This window comes from Mirounga leonina, unplaced genomic scaffold (assembly GCF_011800145.1).
Source record: "Mirounga leonina isolate KUSES-001 unplaced genomic scaffold, KU_Mleo_1.0 Mir_488, whole genome shotgun sequence".
Taxonomy (NCBI): Eukaryota; Metazoa; Chordata; class Mammalia; order Carnivora; family Phocidae; genus Mirounga; species Mirounga leonina.
In genome coordinates, this window is record NW_023270777.1 from 10,965,498 (window position 1) to 10,989,616 (window position 24,119).

At 52.5% G+C, this 24,119-nt stretch overlaps 1 protein-coding gene across 2 annotated transcripts; it reads left to right on the forward strand.

Moving 5' to 3' along the window:
- Nucleotides 1–424: 424 nt before the first annotated feature.
- On the forward strand, nt 425–23,599 carry SHMT1 (serine hydroxymethyltransferase 1). 2 transcript variants are annotated; one of them, XM_034989722.1, is made up of 12 exons: nt 425–498; nt 7,525–7,639; nt 8,945–9,090; nt 13,241–13,356; nt 13,701–13,861; nt 15,650–15,731; nt 16,246–16,458; nt 17,840–17,956; nt 19,380–19,502; nt 21,263–21,379; nt 21,891–22,001; nt 22,559–23,599. In XM_034989722.1, the coding sequence occupies exons 2-12, from the start codon at nt 7,547–7,549 to the stop codon at nt 22,729–22,731; spliced, it is 1,452 nt and encodes a 483-aa protein (XP_034845613.1). In that variant the 5' UTR covers nt 425–498; nt 7,525–7,546; the 3' UTR covers nt 22,732–23,599. The 2 variants fall into 2 exon arrangements, with proteins under 2 accessions (XP_034845613.1, XP_034845612.1); XM_034989721.1 differs by having other exon boundaries at nt 452–713.
- Nucleotides 23,600–24,119: the final 520 nt, after the last annotated feature.

Below are 24,119 nucleotides of genomic sequence, written 5' to 3' on the forward strand. Positions count from 1 at the left end.
GGCAGATAAAATTATCTCCAATTCAAAGTTGAGAAATATGAAACTCACATAAACTGACTGCCTAGGACTCCATACATAGAGTAACAGTGGCATGAGCTCGAACCCACGTTTGTCCTATTTAAATGATCACTGCGGTAAACTGTAAAGAGGACAATGCAAATGTCAAATATGAGCAACAAAATTCACCCCTATTTCCGCGGCCTACCCAAATTCACTGGGACAGGCCCTCTGCCGACGCCCCGGAAACCCCCGCCCCGCGCCCGCAGCCAAGGACTAGGTAAGCAGCGCACTACGGCTGTTCCCCGGCCGGGCGGGGAGGGGCGGGGAGGGGCAGCCCCGCCCACCGCTCCGCTGCAGCCAATAGCGCCTGCGCCACGGGGGCGGGGCTGCCCCTCTGATTGGGCACCTCCGGGGGCGGGGCCGGGCAGCGAGCACCCGGCACCGAGTGGAGCGCGAACCGCGGAGCGCCGAGTTCTGGGTTCCGGATTCGCGCGGCAGGTATCACGTGGCGGGCACACAGTCGGGCGCGGGTCGGCAGGTCTCGGACTCTGGCCGCGGCGGCAGCGCGAGGCCTCGGGGTCGCTGGGCTGGTGTGCGGGACCCTGTTCCGGTCGGTGGGCAGCTTCAGGTGCCAGGACCTTGGTGTCCCCGGCGCTCTCGGGGTGTGCGCCTTGTCGCCGCGCTTCCCCCGCAGCTCTGAGAAGCCGGAAAAGGTGAGGGGCGCTTTGTTAGTGGCCGGGGTGAGGGGCGAGAGGGCGGCGAGCCCCGATGCCCGGTCCCTGGTCACCGGTCGGTGCAGTAGGGGTGGTGGGCTCCGCCTTTGACACAGATACGAATGCTTATAGCTGATAAGGTAGCCGCTCCCCACGGAGCACGTTTCTCGCAGAGCATGTTCAATTTAAGTGCACCCTTCACCTGGCTACAGAATCCCCTGTGCTGCAGGTGGAGGGCTGTCACGTAGCCCATTTTACAGACGAGGAAGTTGCGGCTCGACTAGAAGAGCCGATTTAGGCGCGACCCTGCAGATAGCAAAATGGCAGGGCCCGGAATCAAACGGAAGCTTCTCAAGCATTGCATATATGGTCGCGCTGCTTTCGGAGTGCGAGCAGATCCCTGCGGGGGAGGAGCTCCGCCTGTTGTCTGCAATCTGTCACCCCCCTGCGCTAGGAGACAAACGTTGCACTGTGGGGTGTGGGGTTCTTGGCCCCGTGCCCTGTGCTTCGAGGTCCTGGAAGTTAAGTGACCCTTGATCACATGAGGCCAGCACAAAACATGTGCCTTTAGTCAGGCAGTTGCCGGACTCGAAACACCAGTTCAGGTTCTTATGGAATCACATTTTAAATTTCTTACTGGAGGGAACATGCGCTGGAGGTGGGCAACTTGTGCTTTTATTTAGCGCAGCGTCATGGGAACGTGGCTTTGGAATTAAAGGTAAACCGGAGTTCAGATTCTGACTCCTTGTTGTAGGACCTTAGACCACTTAGCTCTCTGAGCCCCGGTTTCCTCCTCTGTATACTAGGGAACACAAAATCTGTGTGTGGGACACACAGATGGCATTTAACAGGGTCGTTCCCTCAGGAGACTTCTGGCTGGTTCCACCTGTGTGGCAAAGGCCCGGGGAGGATTTGGGGCCATGGGGAGGCTGATGACCTTGGCAAGTAAATTCACTTACCAGGTCTGTTTCCCTGGGGTTGAGCTGAGGATGATGCCACACGTGAATGACATTTCCCCAACAGAAATATCCGGCACTAAAATGATAGTAATGGCTGCAGTGGGCTGTGTCCTCAGCCCAGATTACTGAGTGGTAACAAAGTGGTAACAAATATGGCCCGAAGGTCCCTCCGTTTCTTTCGTAAGAGTAGTAGCTGGTAGTTTTTGAGTACTTACTCTGTGCCTGGCACTGTTGTGAGTGCTCTGTGTATGGCCGGTGGCTCATTTAACTCTCCCTGCCAGCTCAGAACTATCTTCACTTCTGGGTTTTATATGAGGGGACTGAGAAACAGAGGCGTCAGTAACTGGGGTTGCACATTAGGAAGTGGAGACCAGGATTTGAACCCAGCAGGCTGGCTTTAGCAGTTTCCTTGGGTGTGGTCTTACACTGTTGGGACATGGGAGGTTTGGAGGGGTCCAGCTTGGGAGGTGTCCCCAACCTGCTTTTTGACATCGGGAACCTTGATCTCCCTCAGTTGGGTTTCTCTAGTTGTTAGTTTCAGGTTGCACAGATGGATTGAGAAATGGCTTTAAGACCAAGGTTTCTAGAACACAGTTTAAAACTTGTCAAGTATGTTCGGTCAAGGTGAAGAATCTCTTCTCCCATCCCTGTTCTCACCCTTGGTCCTTCCAAGTATCATCTTTTGTGCCTCTGCTTTGTTCCCCAAGCTTCAGCCATGCGGGCCTGATTTCTGGCCCTTAAGTCAAACTTCTTCCCATTTTAGGGCCTTTGCACTAAATGTGATAAGGTGAAGAGTGATTTAGGAGGATAAGGTGTGTTTGCTCTTACCCCAGATCTCAGAAGCTTGGCCCCTTCCCACTTCAGATCTCAGCTTAGACATCTTTCACGGCTTGGCCTAAGGAAGCCCTCCACCCATTTATTGTCCTCAGGGCAATCACTACCACCTGAAATTATCTTGTGAATTTCTTACTTTTTTGTTTGTCTGCTCCTCATAAAAGCAGGGCCTCTGTCCTTTTTTTTTTTTTTTTAAAGATTTTATTTATTTATTCATGAGAGACAGAGAGAGAGAGACAGAGGCAGAGGGAGAAGCAGGCTCCCCGCGGAGCAGGGAGCCCGATGCGGGACTCGATCCCAGAACCCTGGGATCATGACCTGAGCCGAAGGCAGACGCTTAACCGACTGAGCCACCCAGGCGTCCCAAAAGCAGGGCCTCTGTCCTTTTGACCCATGTATTCTTGTTCCTCACTCAGCGCCTGGGACATAGGAGTTGCTCAATAAATATTTGTTGCAGGAATGAGTGAATTTACTGTAGGCTAATAGTAGCAGTAGAGTATAGATCTCTTAAATATCAAAAGCTTGTTTTGAACGAAATATAGAATTACTGTATGATCCAGCAATTCCTCTTTGGGTCTATACCCAGAAGGCTTGAAAGCAGGGACTTGGTATTTGTTCATGTTCATGGCAGCATTACTGACAGTAGCCAAAAGGTGGAAGCAACCCAATGTCAGTGATGGAAAAATGGATAACCAAAGTACTGTGTGGCGCCTACATCCAGTGGAATATTATCCAGACTTAAAAGGGAGGGACATTCGGACACGTGCTACAACATGGATGAACTTTGAAGACCTCATGCTGTGTGAAATAAGCCAAACACAAAAGGGCGACTGTTGTGTGATTTCATTTACTGAGGCCCCTGACATAGTCCGATTCATGGAAAGTAGAGTAGTTGTTACCACCAGCTTGGAGAGAAGAGAATGGAGAGGTGTTTAATGGGGGCCCAGAATTGCGGTTTGGGGTGATGAGAACGTTCTGGAGACTGATGGTGGTGATGGTTGCACAACAATGTGCGTGTATTTAATGCTACTGAATTGCACTTAAAAAATGGTCAAAATGGCAGAGAATGACAAATACCATAGTGGCTTCACTTATATATGGAATTTAAGAAACAAAAGGAACAAGCAAAGAAAAAATAAAAAAACCAGACTCTTAAATACAGGACAAACTGGTGGTTGCCAGAGGGGAGGTGGATGGGTGAAATAGGAAAAAAAAAAATTTTTTTTTTTTTAAAGATTTTATTTATTTGAGAGAGAGAGAATGAGAAAGCACATGAGAGGGGGGAGGGTCAGAGGGAGAAGCAGACTCCCCGCTGATCAGGGAGCCTGATGCGGGACTCGATCCAGGGACTCCAGGATCATGACCTGAGCCGAAGGCAGTCGCTTAACCAACTGAGCCACCCAGGCGCCCAAAAAAAAAATTTTTTTAATAAAGATGATTTTTAATTTAAAAATGGTTAAAATGGTAAATCTTATGTATATTTTATCAGAGTTCAAAAAAAATGAGGACAAAGTTCAAGGTATGTTATTTTTCAGCCAAACTCCAGACCTCAGGAAAAGATGTGAAGTATGTCTTCCCTAAATATATTAGCCAAAAATGATGATCTTCCCTGTGCTTCTTAAAAGGTACACAGTGTCGGGGCGCCTGGGTGGCTCAGTCGTTAAGCGTCTACCTTCGGCTCAGGTCATGATCCCAGGGTCTTGGGATCGAGCCCCGCATCGGGCTTCCTGCTCAGCGGGAAGCCTGCTTCTCCCTCTCCCACTGCCCCTGCTTGTGTTCCCTCTCTCGCTGTGTCTCTCTCTGTCAAACAAATAAATAAAATCTTTAAAAAAAAAAAAAAAAGTACACAGTGTCAGGATCTCTTTCTTGTTTTTTTTTTTAAGATTTTATTTATTTGACAGAGAGAGACACAGTGAGAGAGGGAACACAAGCAGGAGGGAGTGGGAGAGGGAGAAGCAGGCTCCCCGATGAGCAGGGAGCCCGATGCGGGGTGGGATCATGACCTGAGCGGAAGGCAGACGCTTAACCGACTGAGCCACCCAGACGCCCCCTCTTTCTTGTTTTATCAGCTCCCTGGTCATCTGTAAATCTGGTCAAGTTGACACATAATTTAGCTATTTATATTCCAGGTCTTTGTCTTACTGTAATTCAGATTGCCCCGGGATATAATAGATCTATTTGACTTAGTAGAGACAATAGATTGTATCTATAGTAGGTGTAATTGACTTAATTGAAACAAGACAAAGAATCTTGAACTCTCTGCTTTTTTTTTTTTTTAAAGATTTTATTTATTTATTTGAGACAGAGAACAGGCAGAGGGAAGAGGAGAGGGAGAGGGAGAAGCAGGCTTCCCACTGAGCAGGGAGCCCAATGCGGGGCTCGATCCCAGGACCCTGGGATCATGCCCTGAGCCTAAGGCAGATGCTTAACTGACTGAGCCACCCAGGTGCCCCTGAACTCTCTGTTTGAATAAAGAATAGAAACTTTTTCATGGTTAAAACAAAAAGCTTCATCTGGACTAAAGAAGGGTATGGGTTTGGGGCACCTGGGTGACTCAGTCCTGCATTGGGCTCCCTGCTCTGCCGGGAGCCTGCTTCTGCCACTGCCCTGCCTGAAATAAATAAATACACTCTTTAAAAAAAAAAAAAGAGGGTGCCTGGGTGGCACAGTTGGTTAAGCGACTGCCTTCGGCTCAGGTCATGATCCTGGAGTCCTGGGATCGAGTCCCGCATCGGGCTCCCTGCTCGGCAGGGAGTCTGCTTCTCCCTCTCCCACTCCCCATTTGTGTTCCCTTTCTCGCTGTGTCTTTCTCTGTCAAATAAATAAATAAATAATTAAAAAAAAAAAAAAAAGGAGGAGGAGGATATGGGCTTAATAAGAGTGGATTAAGTACCCCATGTCGGGGAAGAAGGCTTGATCCTTAGTAGTTATAGGATACAGGGTAGAAAGTTCCTCCCCGTGGGTGGGCCGTGAGAGCAGGAGGTCCTGGTCCCACCTGCAGCTCTCCCCTGGGGCTTCAGAGGTAACTGACTCAGAATTAGCATCTTTCCCTAAGGAAAAGGCTTGCAGCCAGGACAGAAGGCCGCAGGTCTTCTGAAGGGAAGCCAGTGAGCGTGGAGATGCAGGTGGGGACTTTGTTCCTTGTCCTGAGGCAGAGTGCAAGGGAGTGCCTTTCCCACAATGACTGTAGATCTGGACTGCCTTGGAGGAGGAGGAGGGCTACAAACGGACTTTAGTTATTTGGCGTTTGAGCAATATCTTCCCTGTGCTGCTTGCCACCTTCACATCCTTTTTGAGTAATCAATATTTAAAAGCAGCTTGGTCTTCGAAATTCTAGGACCAGAGCGCCAGTTTTGGCTCTTGTGCTTTTTTTTTTTTTTTTTTTTTAAAGATTTTATTTATTTATTTGAGACAGAGAGAATGAGAGACAGCATGAGAGGGAGGAGGGTCAGAGGGAGAAGCAGACTCCCCGCCGAGCAGGGAGCCTGATGCGGGACTCGATCCCGGGACTCCAGGATCATGACCTGAGCCGAAGGCAGTCGCTTAACCGACTGAGCCACCCAGGCGCCCAGCTTTTTTTTTTTTTTTGGTGGGTTTACCACCTGTCGAGGGCAAGTGTGTGGGCTGATGCAGAGAGCCTTGGGTTATATTGGCCTTTCTTGAGTGCAGGGATCAGCATGGAAAAAAGCTCTGGGCATAGTGCCCAAACCATTTTCCCATCTCGCTCTCTCCACCTGTGACAGCAACGTGGACATGGCCAGCCACCTTCGAGGCCACCTGCCTGCCCTTGGCAAAGTAGGCCTGCTGTTGCTGCAGAAGCGTGCATTACATTGAGGCTGAAGTGCTTGCAGAACGTGGCTTATTCCTAATCCTCTATGCTTGAGTTAGAATCATGGCTGCTTTGAAAGCCTCAGTGAGGAATTTCCCAGTTTCTTCTTGCTAGCTCTACCGGAGGTTAAGGAGGATGGATCGCTGAAATTTGGGAATACTGGGCTGTTTTCTTTAGCCACTTCCCTTGTTTTATCTAGCTGCATGAAGTCACCTGTTTTGCTCGCTGCTGGGCAGGGCTCCCGTCTGTTTCAGTCACCACCGTGTGCCCAGTACCAACCCTGTGGCTGCCACAGGGAAGGTCCCTGATAAATAGCTGGCAAATGAGTGTCCTGAAATGAAAACATAGCAAATTGATGGAAAAGTCCTGAAAAGCTGCCAACTACTGATTAGAGGAGGTTGGTTCCTGGCAATATTTAAACTTTCTCACTGGTGGATATTCCACTGCCCACAAATTGTCATTCTCTGCAGGAGCCTAGGTTACAAAGCTTGCATTTTCCGCTCAGCTCTATTTTAACAGGGTGCGGTTTTCTGTTGAAAAAGACAGACATGCAGATCTGACCGGAGGGTTTCTATTTAAGCAAAGAGCGCATGCCTTAACTCATAGCTCCTACAGTAGGACGTCTGTGGGGCACTCAGAATGTGTGTTTGGGGGTTTTGAGCCCATCCTTCATGGCCAACCTGCCGTTCAGCCCTGGGCTGAGATACTTTTTCTGTTCTGAGCCTCATTTTCATTACTTGAAAAATGGGAAGAATAACAGTGAAGTCAGCAGTTGGTTTGTTCAATTTGGCAAATATATCTGGCCATGCTGGGGTTCTGTGTGGGATTAAAAAAAAAGAAAAAAGTAACACTGAGTTCTTGCCTTCGAGGCACCTGGTTTAGTTGGGGAGCTACCCAGGAAGGGTAGAGGGAAGAGGGGTACGGGGCTATCTCTAGGCTGGGGCAAGCCTCAGAGGGAGGGCGGAGAGTTAGTTCTCTCCACTAACAGGATTACGAGCTGACCTCCAGAGTTCCAGAAGGATCCAGAAGTTCCTGACATGGTGGTTTTGCAATAGATGACCGTCATGTTTACCCAGCGGTTGTGAGGGAAGGGCCGTAAGACACGTCCGTCCTTCAGCAACTTGGGAGAACCAACAGTTTGCCATGAGCTTTAACTAAATTTAATGCTGGGAGTGTTTCCATTTTTTAGGCAAATTGAAACCAGTGCAGTGATGACTCAAGTCAACGGGGCTCACAAGGATGCTGCCCTGTGGTCGTCGCATGATAAAATGCTGCTACAGCCCCTGAAAGATGGTGACACCGAGGTGAGGCGCGGGGAGTCTTGTTTAAATCGCCTGGTCTATTCCTAAATAAACCTTCCTCGGGACAGCCTTGCAGTTAGCAGAAGAGGGCCAGATTTAGAGGTGGTGGCTGACAAAGTGGCTAAAAGTCCTCCGTGGAAGGCACCTGGCTGGCTCGGTTAAGCATCCGACTCTTGGTTTCAGCTCAGCTCATGATCTCAGGGTCTTGGGATCGAGCCCTGAGTCAGGGTTTGGCACTGAGCGTGAAGCCTGCTTCAGATTCTCTCTCCCTCTCCCTCTGCTCCTCCCCCTGCTCACTCACACTCACTCTCTAAAATAAAGAAAAACAAAAGCCCACTGTGGGGAGGGAAATAGGGATATTTCTGGGTTTCCACAGAGTGCAGAGCACTGTTCTGCCTGCTCTGGAGGAAAGGGGCACTGGCGGGCCATTGAGATCTGACCTTTTTCTTCATGTTCAGATATCTAGACACCGAGAAGCATCTTTTATTTATGTGTTTTTATAACAGCTTTATACGTGAGAGATCATTCACTTACCATATAAGTTACCCACTTAAAGTGCATACGTCAGTGGTTTTAGTATGTTCACAATCAATTTTATTTATTTATTTATTTATTTGAGAGAGAGAGAGCATGAGTAGGGAGGAAAGGGAGAAGCAGACTCCCCGCTGAGCAGGGAGCCCGATGCGGGGCTCCATCCCAGGACCCTGGGATCATGACCTGAGCTGAAGGCAGACACTTAACCAACTGAGCCACCCAGGTGCCCCCCACAATCAATTCTAGAACATTTTTATCTCCCCCAAAGAGAAACTTCAAACCCATGAGCAGTCATCCCCGTACCCCCCCCGCCCCCGCAAACTCCCCAGCCCGTGGCCACCACTGGCCTACTTTCTGCCTCTGTGGGTTTACCAAAGCAACTTTTATTTTAAGGACAAAGAGCAAGGAATAAAGTCCAGGAGGGAGAAACTTGGTGAAACATAGTGATGAAAATAACAAGATGGTGCAAAATTAAAAATTAGGTGGGATGCTTATTTGAAAGATCATTTTCTCTTCAGTCCTTTTGTTTCCCTTAATTCATTGTCTTCTATGAATTCCTCCCTAAATGCTAAAATCTGAGGAAGATTTCGGCTATTCTCTTCATGCTATGGGAGTCTTTGTGGGGTTATTTGGGTTATGGTCAGCTTCTGCGGGCAAAATAGGACTCTCTCCTAGCGTCTCATCTCTTTCATAGATTATGGCTTTGATCCGAGCAAAACGCCAACCTAAATCGGCCAGATGTTCACCGGTCACCATCCCTTCTCTTCTCATCAGGTTTACAACATCATCAAGAAGGAGAGTAACCGGCAGAGGGTCGGGCTGGAGCTGATCGCGTCAGAGAATTTCGCCAGCCGAGCAGTTTTGGAGGCCCTGGGCTCTTGCTTAAATAACAAGTACTCCGAGGGGTACCCAGGCCAGAGGTATGTGAGTGCCATCAAAGGCCTGCTTCTGACCTAGGGATGGGAACTGCCGAGTCCGTCTAGGGTCTACACGACCTGGGGATTTCTCTTCCGCCCCTATCCCGTCCGTAACTCGTTTGCGATTCCCAGCATGTGGCAGCGCTGATGTTCTTAGAGCAGCTGTCCTCATGGTCTTTAGCAGTCCCTTTGGGGGCTTTCCAGAATAACAGGCCAGTCCCTAAGGAGTCTGGAGCTGCTGGGCCGTTGTCGAGCTTCTAGAAAAAGGTCAGCGCTCTGAGGGACGCCGTGGAAGGTTGTTGCTCTGTGAGTAATGGAGTCGGTGTCTAGAATGATCCGGAAGCAACTACTGACTCCACCGTGGCTGCATTAGAAATGTTGGATTTGGTCAACTCCCTCACCCTGCGAACCACAAGAAGTTCTGTTCATTTGTGGTTTTTTACAGTCTTCAGCAAAGATGACGACTACAGAATTTGACTTAGGGTTTTTGCAGATTTGTGTATTTGTGTCCCAAAGGACAGGGAAAAAGAAGGGTTCCCCCCTCGACCCGCTGTCTGCCACTCCACCCCGAGATGCCCCCGGAGGTCTCTGGAGAAGGGCCGAGAAGCAAGTTGAAGGCATACTCTTTCTCCGCCCTGAATAACTGCCTTCCTCTCTGCGCCTTCAAGGGTTCACCTGGTGTTTTCACAACCAGTAGCTCATTTGATCCTCGGGGCTGCCCTACAGGGCAAGGAGGGCCGTTTTCCACGTGTTACAGATGAGGAAGCCCAGACTCACTGAGGTTCAGTGACTGCTCAGGGTCGCACACAGCGGGATGTTTCCACGCTGTGGTCTCGTAAAAAATGAACATCGGGTCTTTCTTGCTGGTTCCTGGCACTGAGCCCCTAAAGCCCTTGGAATTCGCTGGTGGTAGGCGTGTCTTTTGTTATTCTCAGTGACCCTTTGTTGACCAGGCTTGAGTTTATGTGAGGTGACCGAGGGTGGGGCGCCTAGATGCAGAAAGACCAGATAGGAGATTAGAAGGTCAGAGCTTTTGGCCCTCTCCCCAAGCCTCCAAGGCACCAGGGCTCCAGGGGAGGCTGGACTCCGTGGGGCTTGTACCCGTCGAGGTGCTGGGAGGGTGACGCGCCCTCCCGTAATGCCCTATGCACCTCTTCCCTTGGGCTGTCCTTGAGTTGAATCTTTCATAATAGACCAGTAATCATACAGAAAGCACTTTTCCTGAGTTTTGTGACTTGTTCTGGTGAAATGAGTGAGCCTGAGAGGAGGTTGTGGGGACCCCCAAATTTGTGGCCAAGCGGGACAGCGGTGTAGGTAGCCTGGGGGCCCAGGACTTGTGGCTGGTGTGTGAAGTGGGGGCAGACCCGGGAAACTGAGTCCTTAACCTGGGGCATCTGCGCTAACTCCGGGCACTTCATGTCAGAACGGAGTGGAATTGTTGGGACACCCAGCTCGTGTCCCAGATTTGGTTGTTGGTGTTGGAAAAAAAAAAAAACCACACCACACATACTCCAAATCCCAAGCTGTCTCAGGGGTTCCAACATTTCTGAGTTGACCTTGTAGAAGAGACTCTGACGGATCCTGGGGGTTTCTGTCCCCACGCAGTGGACACAGGGACACCTGTCCTTGTAGAGAGGTGAAGCAGGTGATACCTGGCCCCCTGAGGTGGTTAAGAGTTCCACTGTATTTACTGCTGTGGTTTGAGGGCACCCATTAATCCCTGGTAGGCATTTCTCCTCCTCTGTGAGTCTTGTCCCAAATGAAAATAGATACGAATGAAGAGGATCCACTTTCTTGTAGGTGAAGTTTATTGGAAGAACATGGCTTAGATCCCAGGCCCAAATCGGGCTTCCGAACCCCTTGCCCCGAGCTGAATTTCCAGGTGCGGCTTGGGACAGCAGTGGGGAACCGTGGGGACATTTACCAAGTACTTGCTGACTTTTCATCAACCCTGAGCTCCCACTTTTTCACATTTTAACATCTCTGAACTGGGGATGGACCTGACTGACACCAAGCCATTATTTCATTGAAAACACTTCTGTCTTTCTCGGCAATCGGTGAGAATATGGTGGCCTTGTAATTGAGGGTGAAACGCAGTGCTGTGTTCTAGGCATCGGGCTGAGCGTGACCACGGTCCCGTGCATGCATCCCGTAGCCTGACTGGCCTTCCTGAAGGTCTAGCACTCTTCCTCAGTCATGGGCTGCTCTCCTTCAAGCTCGGGGAGACCACACCCTTCTTTGGTGACAAAGCAGAGCATGTGACGCTGGAAGGGCCCTTCCGGATCACTCAGTGAAGCCCCTTCCGGTTCCCAGACTTGTTTACGGCAGCCTTATTCACAAGAGCCAAGAGCTGGGAGCAACCCAGGTGTTGGTGGGTGGATGAATGGATAAGCAAAATGTGGCCGAGCCACATAATAGAACGCCCTTTAGCCTTAAAAAAGAATTCCCGGGACGCCTGGGTGGCTCAGTCGGTTAAGCGTCTGCCTCCGGCTCAGGTCATGATCCCGGGGTCCTGGGATCGAATCCCACATTGGGCTCCCTGCTCCGCGGGAAGCCTGATTCTCCCTCTCCCGCTCCCCCTGCTTGTGTTCCTGCTCTTGCTGTGTCTCTCTCTGTCAAATAAATAAATAAAATCTTAAAAAAAAAAAAAAAACCTTTTCAGATTGGGCACCTGGGTGGCTCAGATGGTTAAGCGTCTGCCTTCAGCTCAGGTCACGATCTCAGGGTCCTGGGATCGAGTCCCGCATCGGGCTCCCTGCTCCTTGGGAGCCTGCTTCTCCCTCTGCCTCTGTCTCTCTCTCTGTCTCTCATGAATAAATAAATAAAATCTTTAAAAAAAAAAAAAAGAGAAGAAAAAAGAATTCCCATCACACGCTATATCGAAGATGAACCGTGAGGACGTTGTGCTACGTGCAATAACCCAGTCTCCAAAATGTGCATACGTGGCATGCCACTGTGGGCTATCTGGAATTGTCAGGATCAGAGCGAAAGGAGAATGACGGCTGCTAGCAGCTGTGGGGAGCTGCTCCCGCATATGGGTGTAGAGTTTCAGTTTTGCAGGATGAGAAAGTTCCAGAGGTCTGCTGCACGACAATGAGAATCTACTCAGCAGTGTGAAGTACTTAATACCACTAAACTATATGCTTAAAAAAGGTTAAGATGTCAATTCTGTACTATGTGTTCTTTACTAGGATAAAAAGAATATATATATTATTTATTTTGAGAGAGAGTGAGCCAGTGTGAGCGAGCACGGGGTGGCGGGGAGGGGCACAGGGAGAGGGAGAAGCAGACTCCCTGCTGACCAGGGAGCCCAATGTGGGGCTCAATCCCACGACCCCAAGATCCCATGACCTGAGCCGCAGTCAAGAGTCGGGCACTCAACCGACTGAGCCACCCAGGCGTCCCAAAAAGAGTATATATATTTAATTTAAAATTTTGAAGGTTTGGGGCGCCTGGGTGGCTCAGTCACTGGGCGTCTGCCTTTGGCTCAGGTCATGATCCTGGAGTCCTGGGATCGAGCCCCGCATCGGGCTCTCTGCTCAGCGGGGAGTCTGCTTCTCCCTCTCACTCTCCCTCCGTACATGCTTTCTCTCTCAAATACATAAAATCTTAAAAATATATATATAAAATAAATAAAAATAAATAAAAATAAAAATGTCTACTGAATTGAGTTAATACGATTATTAATATACAGATAAAAAACAAATTTTCATATGTAATTATTAAACAAGTAAAATTTTATTAGAACTATAAAAACAAAAAACAGAAGAACTTTCCAGCTCTCCATGCCCACCAGCCCTGAGGAACCCCCATTCCCCATTCTGGCTCTAGGACTTTGACTGCTCTTGGAACCTGATATAAGGGGGAACACACAACACACGGCTGTAACTGGCTGATGTCACTCAGCATATTGACAAGGTCCTCAAGGTTCATCCGCACAGCCTGTCAGAATTTCCTGTAGACGCGGAGGTACTCGCTCAGTCTCGCGGCTGACTTGGCACGGATGGAAGATGAGTGGCGTGGGGCTCGGGGGACTCGTTCTCACTGCTCCAACACTTTTTTTTCTTCTGTCCCAGCCCGAAGCTTCTTTGGCCTCTGTACGAAGCACAGAGGTTCGGGGCCAGAGGGGGCCTAAGTCGGCTTTCTCCCGCAGGTATTATGGCGGGACCGAGTTCATCGACGAGCTGGAGATCCTCTGTCAGAAGCGAGCGCTGCAGGTCTATGGTCTGGACCCCGAGTGCTGGGGGGTCAATGTCCAGCCCTACTCAGGTAACTGCCACATCCAGACGGGCCTGGGCTGCCCCCTGCCTGCTGGCGTTAAACGAAGGCAGTCCCAAGAAGGACTGCCTGTAAACCGAAGTGAAAAATAGGCTAAGCCCCTCCTGGGTCTGTGCATCTCTGTCCATCAACCTTGACTCCCTCCTGACTCCCCCCTCCTGAACACTCCTGTCCCTTATTCTCGGGGTTTGCTGCAGGGGAACCTCCAGGGAGCTGGGGGAGCTGCACAGCGGTGGCCAGGCCCGTTCTGTCCACTCCTGCTTGATAGCCTAGTGGCCAAGCTCTGGGGTCCTGCTCGGGGCCTCATGGGACCTTCCCCTGGCCTCGCGTTCCAGGCTCCCCCGCCAACTTCGCGGTGTATACCGCCCTGGTGGAGCCCCACGGGCGCATCATGGGCCTGGACCTGCCCGATGGCGGCCACCTGACCCACGGGTTCATGACAGACAAGAAGAAAATCTCTGCCACATCCATCTTTTTTGAATCTATGCCCTATAAGGTAAGAGGGGGTCTCTCTCTGGGGCTCTGCAGGCCTTTTCCTCAGAAAGCCTCAGTGTTTGGCTGTACCTGTAGGAATAGGTGGTCCTGTTCCTGAGGTGCTACAGGATGTCCCCCCCTTTGGCCATCTGTCACCTCCCTGCCCTGGGGACTCCTCAGGCATTCGGGGCACGTCAGGGGCAGCTAAAGCACAGGGAGATGGGTCTCCTGGGTACTGGGGGCGGCCCTGCTCAGAACCCCCCCCGCCGTCTGGAGGCAGCCCCTGCAGGTGGGAGGCTGGGGCCAGCGCCGCACACCCGCGCCCCAGCCCATGATGTTCTGGAAGAGCCGGCCCCTGCACCCCGCTGACCCTCACAGACTGGCCAGCAAGCCACAGCCTATATGAGCCACGGGCCCGGCGTGTGACTGGCACGTAGTCGTGAGGGACCCTTGTCATTATAAACAGTTGGGTCGGAACAATGCACGGACGACACGTGGGCTCCCGGGGGGGCGGGGGGTGGTGGCTGATGCGTAAACTGGATGCCGGTGATGGGGACAATGGCAGTAACCTGCACGCTGGGTTATGGGGCAGCCCGTGCACGTGGTGATTCTCCCTCTCGTCCAGAAACCACTTCCTCCTGCTGTTTATTGTCCCGTGGGCTGGTCCCCATTAGTCCAAGGGTCTCACCACGAGCAAAGGTTCCAGGGCATCCTTGTGCTTGGCTGAGTGTCAGACACAGGATTTTAATCTTTTAGGAAAGTCAATCCAGTGTTCCTTCCATCTTGGCATTCCGTGGTCTTTGCTGAGTGCCCTTGACTGTTCGCCGTTCGTTAGCCTTTGGCTCCGTCTTAGTAACCGTGTGTGCTTTTTGTGTGCAAGGGACAGTTCACTTGTTTTCATGGCAAGTGCAGGCATTTCTGGCCACAGGGATCCTCATCGGCCAACACTGACCTTAAAGATGGATTTTGAAACATGAGCATAATGAGATGATGCTCAGCCTTTGCACGTAGAACACAAAAGCCAATTTCTATCTTTCCTTTTTTTTTTTTTTTAAAGATTTTATTTTTTTTATTTGAGAGAGAGAGAGAGAGTGAGAGAGATCATGAGCAAGGGGGAACAGGAGACAGAGAAGCAGACTCCCTGCAGAGCAGGGAGCCTGATGCGGGGCTCCATCCCAGGACCCTGGGATCATGACCTGAGCCGAAGGCAGACACTTAACGACTGAGCCACCCAGGCGCCCCTCAGTTACTAATTCTAATAGCTTGCCGCCAGAGGCTCGGCTTTTCCGGGTACACTGTCACGATGTCTGTGAGTAATGTCAGCTTTTTGCGTCTTCTGATCCTTGTGTCTTTCTTTCTTTTTCTGGCCTCTTTGTACTTGGACTAGAAGGGCTGTTAGCTGCAGCTTGTCTCTTTCCCAAAGGTAACAGCGGCTCAGCACTGCATTGCGTGGTGCACGTTTGTTGTTCCTGTTTCGTTCCCCGGTGGCTTTTTGGGTCCTCGTCCTTCCTGGGAGAGCCCCGGGGCAGGGGCTGACTCTTCCTCTGGGGACCCCTCAGGGCATCCTGCCTCCGTGAGCAATGCTTGGTTATCCCCCACTAGTGCAGGCCAAATACACGGGCGCCCTGTCTCGCCCTCCAGTCGGGCCCTGGGACAGCTTTCCTGCATTCGCGGTGGAGGGGAGCGAACAGGTTTCGGGCAGGTACAGAAAGTCATCTTACCTCGAGAGCTGGCGCAGGTTCGGGCGGGAGGGCAGGCCCGGCGTGGTGGAGGACGCCGCCCGAGCCTGCTTCTCCGTGACATCCCACAGGTGAACCCGGACACCGGCTACATCAACTATGACCAACTGGAGGAAAATGCCCGCCTCTTCCACCCGAAGCTGATTATCGCAGGTGAGGAGCGGGGGGTGAAGGAACCGCCTTTCTTAGCAGCTCCCGTGCCTCTTAGAAAACGAGGACGTGGACATGTTCCCTAGCTCACTGCTAGTCTCTGCCTCGAAAGGCTGGCCTTCTGGGGTCTCAGTGTAGTCTTTTCTTTCAGGACAAATAACTGTTTGCCGCCGTTAGTACAAAGCGGAGTGAGAGCTGAGGCTGTTCTCAGAGAAGCATCTAGAAACGTTAACCCCTGACTAATTGGTGGAGGTGATAATAGTTAGAGGCCATCCCAACCACCGTGAAGAGGCACCTGACCTGAAGAGGCAGCTCAGAGTGGTTGCCTCTGGCACCAAGATGTTTTTTGGGGGGGGGGGGGGTAGTTGTCATTGCCGTTCTCGGGGATGTTGCAGGGAGAAATTTCCAAGCTGTCGACTGTGCCTGCCCGGGGGCCGCTTTGCAGGTTCGCACTTCCGGCGACTCTCAGCTGGCCGTGGGTGTCTCTGACTCGACTCTGTCACCTCTGCCATCTCAGGAACCAGCTGCTACTCCCGAAACCTGGACTACGCTCGACTGAGGAAGATCGCGGACGACAACGGGGCGTATCTCATGGCCGACATGGCGCACATCAGCGGGCTGGTGGCGGCTGGCGTGGTGCCCTCCCCCTTTGAGCATTGCCACGTGGTGTCCACCACCACCCACAAAACCCTGAGAGGCTGCCGAGCCGGCATGATCTTCTACAGGAGAGGTGCGCTTTCCAGGTGTGGGGTACCGGCGGGGTGCTGGCGTTGGCCTTTCTCCTCTGGGGTTCATGTTCCGTTTGGGGAGCTGGGAAAACCCAGGTCCCTTGATGTGTCCCTGCAAGAGCTACTTAGGAGGGGGCAATGGCGGGCTGCTGAAGAGATCTGGAAAGAAGCTCTGAGCACAGCTCTTGCCTCACTCCTTGGGTGTCCGGGTCTTGGGAAAGGAGGAAGGGTATTGCGCTGTGGGACAACTAGTCCTCCCTACAAGAGCTGAATGGAGGTGCGTGGCTGGCCAGGGGCTGCCAGAGGCCTCACGGTGCAGCCTTGCTTTGGTGAACTTACTCTGGTCCAGCATGCCTCTCGAAGAGGATGACTCACAGTAATCAAAGCGTAAGACACTGATGTATAAACCATAGTTACCAGTGTAGTCCTTTTAGTGAGGATTCTCTGTTGAATGCCTGCAACCCACACGTCCGAGCACTCCCTTTATTTTGGGATCCCCACACCTGGGAAAGCCAGATTCGTGATCAGATCATTCAGCCCGTGGTGAGACCAGATGCACGCCCACCCGCAGAGAAACCGGCCCTCTTGGCAACTGGGTCTCTCTCCCCTGCAGTCTCCTTGTCAGGCCCCCTGGCCAGGGCTGGCCACACCCACATGCCCACGAGCCTTCTCAGTGCCCTGTTGTCCCTGAGGACCTTCTTCAGTTGTATGGACAGTTCTGAGGCAGGTAGCCATTGCCACCTGCCTGGGAAATGTTTGTTTCTTCCCACGGAGTGCTGCTGTGTGGCTAGCCTGAGCGACTTCTGCATCGGCCACGTCCACGCTGTGTGATCCTCGGCTAGTTGTGCAGCCTCTCTGTGCCTCATTTCCATGCCTCCGGAGCGGGAATCGTTATAATAGCAGCCGTCCCTTCAGACTAGTGTTTGGAGCATTCATTCATTCATGTAAAGTGCCTCGAGCAATTCCTCGCTCACAAGAAGCTCTGCAGAGACCTTAGTTACTACAACGGATTGTTAACCTTTCTTCCAAAAAGGAATCTTAGTCCTCATTAGAGCCTTATTATATAATTAATATATGTCATTATACAAATGAGTCTTCTCTCCTTCAAAGTAACCGTCTTGGAAGACTGCTGTCTTGGACAGGTCTTTGAGGAAATATGCCCAAGGCATAGTCTTTGTTACAGTCTCAGTGGAGGGAAATTATTATCCTTTGATTTCAAGGGGCCCCTAGCCCCTGCAGTGTGATGGACCAGGTCTCCTCCCCCAGGACCAGAGGCCAGGCTTGTGCTTAGCGCCCCGGAGCCAGTCTGGGTTGGAGTCCGGGTGGGGAGAAAACAGAGGGGACAGCCTGGCTGATGTTCCCATTCTGTTTTCCTTCATCCAGGAGTGCGCAGCGTGGATCCCAAGACGGGCAAAGAGACTCTGTACAACCTGGAGTCGCTTATCAACTCGGCCGTGTTCCCAGGCCTGCAGGGCGGTCCCCACAACCACGCCATTGCTGGTAAAACGTCACCAGAGCCAACCCCGAGGCCTCGGGTGGCGCTTGGGGGGGGGGGCTCCCTCATCCATGGCGGCCCCTTCGCTCCTCGGTGGCGCCTAATGCCCAGCTTACCTGTCCACCAAATGGGTGGCAGGACCTGCACGCTGGGGCGAAACCAAAGCGAGATCTCTGTCCGGGAGGTGCCAACCAGGAAGAAGAGGGAAACTGGTAACTGGTGTCAGGCAGGGACAGCGGAGAGTGATGACCACTCCGCTTCAGGGAAGGAATTCAACAATTAGGAGGCGGCACAGCAGAGGGGGTGAGCGGTTAGCATCCAATCCCTGAGGAGACAAGTCACCTCGTCCTGACATCCTGCCCCTCGCACCGCTGAGAACATCCAGCAGGCTGCCAGTGACTTACTCCTTCTCTGTACAAATGGCTTAGGAGATGTGATGACCTCAGAGTTGTTCCAGAGTCTTCCGTGGAACAAAGCGGTTTGGTAGAGGAGCCCAGGACAAAGGCACACGGCCTCCATTCAGAGACACGCTGGTGTTTCTAAGGAGGGGAGGAAGGGGGCGGGTTTCCGCGGGGTCTTTTCCCAGTCCCCTCTACACCTCCAGACTCCGGGTCTGCGGTTCCTTCAAGCCCTGGGTGATGGCATCACTCGCTCTCCAGCCACCCTGGGCCTTTTCCAGTCATTTCCACCAACACCGACGAGTGGCTTTGGTGCGCGCACGTAGGCAATGCCTACTTTGCTTTCTCCTTTACTTCCTGTGCCCCCTTCAGCGGCCCTTGGGATTGAACGAGGGACCGGAGGAGTCTGGACGCGCAGGTCAAACAGGCCTGCGCCTCTCTCTCCTGGCCTCTGGTCGGAGAGATTTGCACAATTTGGCACCAGAGCGGAAGCGTTTGGGGGCAGCTGAGTGCTCGTGTCCACACACTGAGCCTAAAAAGGACCGTAAAATCCATCTTGCGGGAGAACAGCTTCCCTGTGATAACCGTGTTAGCACGAAACTCCCATGCTCCTCAAAAAGTAGAGGCCTGGGGCGCCTGGGTGGCTCAGTTGGTTAAGCGACTGCCTTCAGCTCAGGTCATGATCCCAGGGTCCTGGGATCGAGTCCCGCATCGGGCTCCCTGCTCTGTGGGGAGCCTGCTTCTCCCTCTCCCACTCCCCCTGCTTGTGTTCCCTCTCTCGCTGTGTCTCTGTCAAATAAATAAATAAAATCTTTAAAAAAAAAAAAAAAAAAAGTAGAGGCCTGTAGGGTCAGCCAGGTAATTGTAGGATTAAAAATAGATCTCATTTGGGGCGAGGAATATAATCCACCCTCTCTCGGGTGGCAGTGAAAAGCAGGGAGGCCCGCGTGGAAACAAGGGGTGTTCTGTGACTCCTGGTCGGCCGGCTGGTCCCGTCCTGCCTTCCTGACCCTTTCTCTCCTCCCGCCAGGGGTCGCTGTGGCCCTGAAGCAAGCGATGACTCCGGAATTCAGACTTTACCAGCGCCAGGTGGTGGCCAACTGCCGGGTTCTGGCTGAGACCCTGATGGAGCTGGGCTACAAAGTGGTGACAGGTACCAACCGAATGCCCGGGGAGGTGCCCCTGCTCCTCGGGGTGGCATTGAGGCCCTGCGGCTGCAGCCGTGGGCTGAGTCTGTCACTGGCGCGGGAGACCACAGGTCCTCAGGAGCTTTGTGGAAGGCGTGCCCAAGGCCCGGGGAGTGCACCGTGTCCACGTGTGCTTTAATACAACAGATGGTGCTGGGGCGCCTGGGTGGCTCAATTGGTTAAGCGACTGCCTTCGGCTCAGGTCATGATCCCAGAGTCCCAGGATCGAGTCCCGCATCGGGCTCCCTGCTCGGCAGGGAGTCTGCTCTCCCTCTGACCCTCCTCCCTCTCATGCTCTCTGTATCTCATTCTCTCTGTCTCAAATAAATAAATAAAATCTTTAAAAAAAAAAAAAAAGGGGCGCCTGGGTGGCTCAGTTGGTTAAGCGACTGCCTTCGGCTCAGGTCATGATCCTGGAGTCCTGGGTTCGAGTCCCACATCGGGCTCCCTGCTCAGCGAGGAGCCTGCTTCTCCCTCTGACCCTCCCCCACTCATGTACTCTCTCTCTCTCTCTCTCATTCTCGCTCTCTCAAATAAATAAATCTTTAAAAAAGAAATACAACAGATGGTGCTGAGTAAGCTCCCGCGGGGTGGGCTTTTCAGGTGAGGGCCCGCTCAGGGCTGCCGTCCGCTTGCGTCCCTGCGGGCTCACGCAGTTAGGACGGCAGCTTTCTGGCAGACTGTGATCTTGAAGGACAGCGTCGTTCTTCTGCTCGCAAGGCTGCTGTCTATGCTGCCAGTGGGGTGGTCTAGGGAGGGACGTCCTGGTATCCCACAGACTCGGTGCCCACTCCCTGCCCGCCGCCCTTTTCAGGGACTTCAGGCCCCTGTCTGAGGAGTGGGCTCCCCACCAAACTTGATGAGCAGCAGAACTGGGACAAAAACTGGCTCCTCTGCAGTCCTGGGGAGCACTTTTCTCTGGTTCCCTCCACTTCCTTTCTTTCCTTTCTCCTTCGTCCTGCGCATCTGTCAGTAAGAACGCCCTGGAAACCTCCGTGGGGACGGTGACCTTCAAGGTCCCTCGGGTCACTCGTCAAACTTGGATGTGCACACAGTCCCCCAGGCACCCTGTTAAAGTGCAGGTCTGACTTGGCAGGTCTGGGTTGGGGTCTGCATTCCAGCCGGCCCCCACGTGATGCTGGCGTGGGAACCGCACTTGGCATCGGGAGGAGTTAGACCAGACTCCCTCTGGGTGCAGACAGCACATGGCAGCCCCGCGCTGCCCGAGGCCTCACGGGAGTCTCAGGAGAGAAGCCTCCACCTCCCTGAGCTCCCAGGCCTGCCCGCACCTGAGGGCACAGCGCAGGTGGCGGAAGCAGAGAATGGTGACCGTAAGTCAGCATTTGTGATCACCTGCTTTGTGCATGGTGCGGGCGGAGTGCTGCACTGAAACGTCACAACAGCCTTGTCAATTATTGCTCTTCTTTTATTTTTATTTATTAATTAAAAAAAAATATTTTATTTGATAGAGACACAGCGAGAGAGGGAACACAAGCAGGGGGAGTGGGAGAGGGAGAAGCAGGCTTCCCGGCGGAGCAGGGAGCCCGATGCCTGATGCGGGGCTCGATCCCAGGACCCTGGGACCATGACCTGAGCCGAAGGCAGACATTTAACTGACTGAGCCACCCAGGCGTCCTGTTACCCTCGTTTCTTAGGAAGAGAGGACTCCGTCACTTGGCATGGAATCAAGTTTCTCTATTCCTACATGTCCAATTTGGTTTTCCAGGTGGTTCTGACAACCATTTGATCCTCGTGGATCTCCGTTCCAAAGGCACGGACGGGGGAAGGGCTGAGAAGGTTCTAGAAGCCTGTTCTATTGCCTGTAATAAGAACACCTGTCCAGGTAAGAATCCTTTCAGCCAAAGTTCTAGCTGATGGTAGCTGGGCTCTGGGGACAGACATAAAGGGATTCTGGAGAGGTACATACATGGGAGCAAAATCGTGGCTCTCTCCCGGCCTGCTCCTTCCGACACAGCCCGAACCCTGCCAGGGGCAGAGACGGAGGGACTGAGGCAGGCTGCTCGCAGGTGCCATGGGCATTTGGATAAGGGAAGCAGGGGCCTCTGGAACAGGCTGGCTCTCTCGGGGTTGTAAGAATGTGGGTGATGCATCTAACACAGATGCTAGCCTCGCTTTGTGGAGGAGCAACCCCCTTCCTGTTTCAATACAGTGGCCCAGAGGGGCTGCTGTCTCCCTGGGCCTTTGTTCCTGCCTCTGGCATTTCAGTCAGCAGCACTCTGCTTCCTAGAAAGAGCCACCATCCAAGTCCACTTCTTTTGGCCAAGAGTCTTAAATGCACAGCGGTCAGTGGTGAGTTGGGGGTGGCCGAGGGACAGAGCCTGTTTTTCTCGAAGGTGACAAAAGCGCACTGCGGCCCAGCGGACTGCGTCTGGGGACTCCAGCCCTGACATCCCGAGGACTTTTGGAAAAAGAGTTCCAGAAAGTAGCCCAGTTTATTCACAGAGGTAAGGATAAGGTTTGGAAGTCGGCCACTCTGAACTGTGCATGGAGTTTCTGATTGGGAGCAAGCATTTGAGACCCAGCCGCTGAAGGACTTTCCATGTCCAGGCGCAGTGCGGGGGGACAAGGCAGAGCAAAAGTCACCTTAGCAAACCATCTAGTCTGTGAGAGGTCGGTAAACTCGTCCTGCCCAAGGAAGGGGGCACAGGAATCACTTCCGAGGTCCCCCTTAACACCTGCGGCTGTCATGCCCCCGCCACTGGGCGCACCCTGACAGCCGAGCCTCGGGTGTGTCTCTGGGGCCCGCTGAGCCGCAGCACGGCACAGTTCTAGAAGCCTGTTCTATTGCCTGTGATAAGAACACCTGTCCAGGTAAGAATCCTCACTGCTCTTTCGTTCCGTACCTCTCCCCTGTTACATTTCTTTTGGCCAAAGCTCTAGCTGATGGTAGTTGGGCTCTGGGGACAGACACGAGGAGATTCTGGAGGGGTACATACATGGGGGCAAAATCGTGGCTCTCTCCCGGCCCACAGAGGACTCGTTTTGTCTCTTGCCGGCACAGGGATAGAACTGACTCTGCAGATTCAGAACGACGTTGGGGCCAGGGCCACCCTGAAGGAGTTCAGAGAGAAACTGGCAGGGGACGAGAAGCACCAAAGGGCCGTCGGGGCTCTCAGGGAGGAGGTGGAGAGCTTCGCATCTCTCTTCCCTCTGCCTGGCCTGCCTGACTTCTAGAGGAACCCACACCTGCCCAGGAACCACTTGCTCGAGGACCCAGTGCCCTTCTGAGAAGAGACGAAGAGCGGCCCCACGCAGGACCTGGCTGCGTCAACGTCTCCGTGCCCTCTGAGGGGGTTTCTTTTGGGACTTTGTTCAAATTACCTCCTTCGCGAATCAAAATTTGTTTTTAAGACCCTCTGTTAGTAATTTAGTAATTCTGGGACAAGTTATCAGGGGGTTCACATGTGATCCTTTCTCTCAGCTGTATAAACAGTTCTTCTGGAAAAATGAAATACTTAAGACTGGGTTCAGGGCAGACGACTGGAAAGACCCTGGTAGGTGTACTCGCCCTTCTCTGAGTTCCTGGGCTTCCCCCACCCTCTGAGATCGACGACCACCCGAGTTCGGAGCTGCCACCAGCTGCCCCTTCTTAATACCTTGTTACGCGGAGGGCTGCCAGAGGAGGACTCACTTAGGGCTGTCACAACTGAGGAGGGAAATTTTGAAGCTTCTGGTGAGTTCTATACAAGGTGCCGTGGGCTTTGTCCACAGCAGCTCAGGACATCATGGGAATGATCTCCTTCACCCCCACCCCATCCCTGGGGAGTGTCAGGTGCCATCAGGGGTGAGAACCAGTGGGGGCGGGGGGGTCCTGCCCTGTGCCAGATAACCAACTCCCTCCTGTAATCAGGAAACCAAATGTCACCTTCCCAGAGAAACTTTATTTTTCACAAAGCTGAAGTGCGAAACATAGATGACTGTTTTTAATAATAAGCACAAATTTTTAACCACAGAATGTCTACAAGAATTATAGCTTTAAAAAATACAACCAATTTTTATATTTCAAAAATATCTGAACTCAAATAAATTAATTTCTTAAAAAGTACACTTCTCATACTATCTGTTTGGCATTTACTCTGGTTAAACTCTGGCGCGGCCACACCCCCGAGCGGCTGTCGCGCACGCATCCGAGGTGGGGCGCTGTGACGCGCGCAGCTCACGTGGGGGAGGACTCGGCGTTCACACGAGTGGACAGAGGAACATGCAGTAATAAAATAGCTTTCCAAAAATAACAGGTACAAATTCATCACAGACTATGCTTTTCACTGCAGCCTTAAAAGGTGGCATCTTTTTCAACCCAACCTGTATAACCAGCCAGCGCTGGGCAGTCGGTGGGCGAGGCACCCCACGGTCCTGCCTGGAGGGCGCCCCTGGGGCCTGGGGTCCAGCACGTCCTTGGCATTCACTCCAGCATGGGTGGGGACGGGCTGCTGCAGACTCCATGGGGCGTGGGTGACACACCAGTCCCCACATCTCTGCCTTCACTTTGGGAGCCGTGATGCTGCCAAGCCAGTCTTAGGTTCAGGGGCTCGGCTCCTCCCGCAACTGAAGACAAAAGGCTA